The 5,507-nt window shown below is 36.7% G+C and overlaps 1 protein-coding gene across 2 annotated transcripts in view; it reads right to left on the minus strand.

Annotated features, from left to right (window-relative positions):
• The window catches only part of smc1b (structural maintenance of chromosomes 1B), a 19,970-nt gene that overhangs the window by 8,734 nt on the left and 5,729 nt on the right, over positions 1-5,507 (minus strand). For both annotated transcript variants that reach the window (XM_016544206.1, XM_016544207.1), the window contains exons 7-9: positions 2,776-2,916; positions 2,566-2,648; positions 2,182-2,389 (exon numbers count right to left, since the gene is read on the minus strand). In XM_016544206.1, coding sequence (XP_016399692.1) covers positions 2,182-2,389; positions 2,566-2,648; positions 2,776-2,916 — 432 coding nt within the window. The remainder of the gene's footprint in view (positions 1-2,181; positions 2,390-2,565; positions 2,649-2,775; positions 2,917-5,507) is intronic.

The raw sequence follows: 5,507 nt of genomic DNA on the forward strand, positions 1-5,507 counted from the left end.
ATATGTATAGCAGTTACAGCCAGCGAAAATCAAGGCTTCATCCGGACAGCATTCTTGTAATGCATAGAGAAGAGCAATTAACTACACGTTTTAATATGAAGAGCTGCTCTGTGGTTTTCAACTGCAATAACAAATATTCTCACTCACAGAATCAGACACTGCTTTTTATTTAGCATATTTCCCGTTAGGGCTGCACGATATATCGAAATTATCTAAATATCGCAAATGTAAATATCGCAATATGCATATCGATGCGTTTCAGACGGCGTGCGAACACCGAGTTGATTCGACTTTCGCATATCCTCCTCATGTTTGAACAGACACATACACACAGAATTATGTCAATAGTACCCATCTCGACGATCATTCTCGTAAACGCAGTCGGTTATGTTTTAAATGAATGTAAACGGCTGAGAAAGAAATCGGATGTGTATCATTATAAAGTACTTAAAGTGTATGGAAAGCAAAGTTGCAATGATATAAAATTAATGTCATTAATTTTTTTTGTTCGTATGTTCACACTGATGTTAAAATTACATTTTCTCAATTGTGACATTACTTTTTATGTAATGCTGTAACACTGCTGGTCACTTTCAGAAGTTGTAGTGATTCTTTCTTTTCCAAGAAAGAATGTATGTATTCGCTACAGGAGGCCTTTCTTCACCCCCGGAGCCGCGTGAGGCACATTTTATTATGGATGCGTGCGCTTTATTTAACGTGTTTTGGACTGTTGAACAGAAACACCCGCCCTCCCGTTATGAATTATGATACCGCTTGGTTCTTTGGTCCGTTGGGTCGGATTGCTTTCTCACCACCGGCGAACCGCTCCAGAGTCCGTTTGCAATCGGGCCGTATGCTTGTTTGGTCCGCTTTTGGTGCGCACCCAAGTGCGATTGCTGCATTCGCACCTGCCCAAACAAACCGCACCAAGAGGGACAACGAACTCTATTGCGATTAGGGATATGTTGGTATCAAATTTTCATGTTGCGATTAATTGCTCATGCTTTTATCACGGTATACGGTATTATCACGATATTGAAATTTAGTTTTTAAAAAAGTGTTGTCACAATACAGTATAACAGGTTTAATACGATTCAACCAAACTAAATGAGGCAGGTGTGAAAGCACCCTTAATCTTAATTAAAAGTTTAATATGACAGAAATTAAGAATTTAAGAAAAATAACCATTGTATTTTATAGTACAACTGTAAAATTTCACTACTAATATTTAAGTTTTAATTTGTTTACATATGTTAAAATATGAAACGTGTCCATAAAAACTCGAAACACGCTGACTCCAGTGAACTGTAATCCGCGCTGCGAGTGTTGTTAAACTCATCGCGGGGTTCAGCGCAGAGAATGCATTCATGCTCCTTCCGTGTGTGTAGGAGAGCGGAGCACAACCCAACACTTTTTTAGCAAAGCATAAGAAGCGAAGCAGAACTATCTAAAACAGTTTGGAGATTAAAATTTGTGAAATAGGTAAAAATAATAAACAGATGTGTCTCATTTTAAAAACCGAGATGACAAATTTACTTCAGTCAGAAATTTACTTTTGCTATGGTTAAAGAAATATAATGAAACGATTTTTGAACTTTGGCACATTTTTTCTCTATATAGATGGTATGGCAAGGAAACAATACAAAATTTTGTAAATTTTGTTATGTGAAAATGTTTAAATCTTGTAGTGTTACAATTAACCCTGCATTTGTGCACACCACTTTTTACACACCGTTTCCCGAATGAAAACAGTGCCGCGTTCAAACAGACTCTCATGCAAATCTCATGTAGAATTAAAGTGACCGAGTTTCTTCTCATTAATAATGCGACCGATCGAGCCTTTTAATAACGACGTTGCTCTGAGGCCCTCATTGTTATTACAACTCGTACACGCCCGCGCTTCAAAACACGCAACGCATGTTTTAAATCGCGGACTTAATTGCAATTCAAAAATCGCACTATTGCAATTCGGAAGTTGCGACCCACAGTTTGAAAACCCCTGGTTTAGAGTGACAAATCGTACCAGCGTACTTTGAGGTCAAAATACGTAGCCGCTACGTAAAATTCATACAGGTTGGCAGGTCTGGAAATGGAAACTTTTTGTCACATTATAAATGTCAGATAACAGATCTAATCTGCTTAATTGAATTAGGGGTCTGTGTAAGTTAATTATTCCAGTACCACTGTATCAGGATAGAGTCTCCTGAGGCTTTCCAGGACCTCATCGCGTCTCTGCTGTCGTCGGTTCTCTTGGCTGTCCAGACGAGCGTTCTGCAGCTTGGTCAGCACCTGGGCAAGCTCCGCATTCACCTCCTCCATTCGCACCTGGCCCCTCACCAGCTCCTCTGCCAGCTGCTCCTCCTGCTGCCGCTGCTCCTCAATAGCTTTCCTTCAAAAAAATGAATAACGTGACTCTGACATCTCTACTGAATCATGTAAATTAAAAAAGAAAAGAAAAAAGAATTCAGTTACTGCAATATTCTGTCAATTAAAACAAAACAAAAAAACACTTGCTACAAGGTGTAAAATTTCAGATTAATGCAGAGGTACATGAGGTAGTCAAACCTAGTAGTGTTGACAAACTCCTCCAGCTTCTCTGCCCTTCTGCTGAAATCTTCCAACCGAGTCTGAGAGTGTTTAATATTTGCCTGCAAACAATCATTTATATCCTAAAATTAATCACACCTAAGGCCATTTTCCTTTTTTGGGGGGCATTTTTGTGTGTAGGCTATGTTTTATATATCTTCATGATGTGGCAGAAAGACTGAAGCCTACCTGTATCTCACTTTTTCTCCTCAGGTCAAACTGGAGCTTCTCGCAGTCGGCTTTTACCTCCCAGTGCAGCTTCTCTGCACTTTGGTTTAGAACAGCTCCCTTTTTCCTGGCCAGCTCTTTGAGTTCCTTGTACCGCTCCATCTGCATCAAGACAGTGTGTAACATGTATATAAAATATCTAAATGTTTTACAGTCAACCTATTCAAAATCAGCCCTAATTGTGACTCTAAAATTTCAAATGAAAACAGTTTCTACTATTAACTCTGGGGTTTTTTCTGCTCTGAACATTTCTACTCTGCTGATACAATCAATGTCATGTCAGTAGGGCTGAACGATTAATTGCATTTGCGATAATATCGCGATATGAAAAAAAAAAAAAGATTTTTCAATCGCAGGGACTGCGATTACACTCGGTCACGTGACACGCCAGAGTAAAGAGGTGTGTTCCACTTGAAGATCGATCGGTGTACGAGAGAATAATAACAGTTATTCTCTCTATGCTATTTTCAATGATTCAAGTAAGATTTTTTTATAGGTTTAAAGGGGGCTTGACCAAAAAAGTTTGAGAACCACTGGTCTAAAGTTAACAGACAGTGTTTAGTGCAGTCCACGTTTACATATGTTTATTACATTGACTTTGAATTACCTAAAGTAGTGTGGTAAAGCAACAGACTTGTTTTTATATTTCTGCAATCTACTTTAGTTTGTGTGATTTGTTACTGACTTTCATATTAATGTTTACACCAGACTTATTTGTCAGTGCTTTATGTTGTCATAATTATTACACGCTTACAAGGTTGGAAGTTCAACAAATCAGTCAATATACTACTGTGATTGTAGTTGTTAAATAAAAATGTCATTCATATCAATTCATGCATCACCTAATTTCATCGTAACATATAGGCCTGGCCTACAGAAAAGAACATTTATGTTTAATCTATCTAATAGTGTGTTGGTCATACTATACAATGATTTATAGCTCATAAAGAGCTTTAAAAAATAATTGCATATTAAATCGCAATCGCAATATTGGTAAAAAAAAATCGCAATTAGATTATTTTCCAAAATCATTCAGCCCTACATGTCAGTGAGGAAAAAAAAAATTAACCATTCATGTCACTTTTTACCATTCAATACAACCTCAACAGATAAAATTCAGTCCCACTCCACTTTATTTCAGTGATTATTATTTTCCACTGCAATTATGTTGTCTTCGTAGAGAGATCCTGTTCACAAAACATTAATTTTAACTAAGGATGCACCGATAGGAGTTTTTTTGGCCAATACTATACCGATTTTAACAAACAACTATTGGCCGATTCCGATATTGGTCAATTGCATAAAGCAGGGGTTAAAACTGGGGGGGAAAAAATCAATCGGTTCACTCTGAGCAGAATTGGTATTTGAAAGTTTCTGTTCCTGCGTTCCTCTGTATTATTACCGTTCCGAAACCGGTTTGAGTAGAAAAATACCGGTTAACGTTATTTTTTTTAACTTTTTCTTTGCCTATAATAATAATAATAATAATAAAGTACAGCGTTTTCTTTACTCAAAAAGAAAAAAAACACGAGGGTCTTGATCTGGTAGCCTATCTTGCGCTTAGTCATGGCCAATACAGCATCATCTTTTATATATTGACCAAATATATTAAACAAAAGAAAAAACTGTCAACGCTTTAAAGACATTAATGTAGGCCTATTTTTTCAAGATATTTAAAAATGTTTGCAGCGTGAATAAAAAAACGCCACTCCTATAAGCATTTTGAGAGAAAAAACAGCCTAAATTAGTAGGCTGTATGTCGCATTGTATTATTAATATATTATTATTATTTTATTATTATCATTCAGAAATAATGTAGGCTAAAATACCGGTAAATAAAGCAAAATATTTACAAACACAATTAGGCTATTTTAGTTCCCTTCTCTCCACAACAAATCCTCTAAAGATGTAAGCCAAAACAAATGAATTTAAAAGCGAAACTTAAGCCTACCTCTCTCATTCTGCACAAATCCAAATGTTTCCATATTTGCGAAGTATCTGGATGCTTAAGTATTGTTTATTATGTGAACTATAGGCTTTGTTCCTCACTCACATTATCGACGTAAAACATCATCCTTCACATGGGCTACATCAGCAGCGAGGCGCGCACTGGTCACGCTGAACGGCACAGACTGTACTACGGACTATATATAAATTGAGCAGTAGGGATGTAACGATTAACCGCGAGCCAGTTGAAAATCGATTAAAATATGTGACGATTCAAATCGGTTGAGATGCTAAACAAATCGCGATTCAATTAGGGGTAGGAGTTTATTTGAATTTATGTCTGAGGTGAACTTACTGTTTTTAGAAAAGTTTAGATTATTATTTTTTTTAAATCTTGCTTCTGTATAATGCATATTAAAGTTCATAAGTGCAGGGATGCTTTGTTTACAGCGGAAACCAAGGAAACGCTTTAAGCGCCACCTGCTGGCAGAGAGTGAATCTGCGTCTCATTCAGCTCGTCTGCTGTTTCTGTTTCATGCAGATATTTTTATGTATAGTTTCACAAAACTGAAGTCAAACCATTCTGTTTTTGCTTCAAATTTCGAAATTATACAACCTAATTTAGATTAAAAACTGTTCATGTTGCAGCATCTTTGTTTGGATCATGATTAAAATGCAGTGGTTGCCTCTAATTTTAAATGGAAAGAGCACAGACAAAGCCTTAGTTTGTTTATATGAAGAGATTT

The sequence above is a fragment of the Sinocyclocheilus rhinocerous genome, unplaced genomic scaffold (genome assembly GCF_001515625.1).
Source record: "Sinocyclocheilus rhinocerous isolate Xijiao unplaced genomic scaffold, SAMN03320098_v1.1 scaffold2415, whole genome shotgun sequence".
NCBI lineage: Eukaryota > Metazoa > Chordata > Actinopteri > Cypriniformes > Cyprinidae > Sinocyclocheilus > Sinocyclocheilus rhinocerous.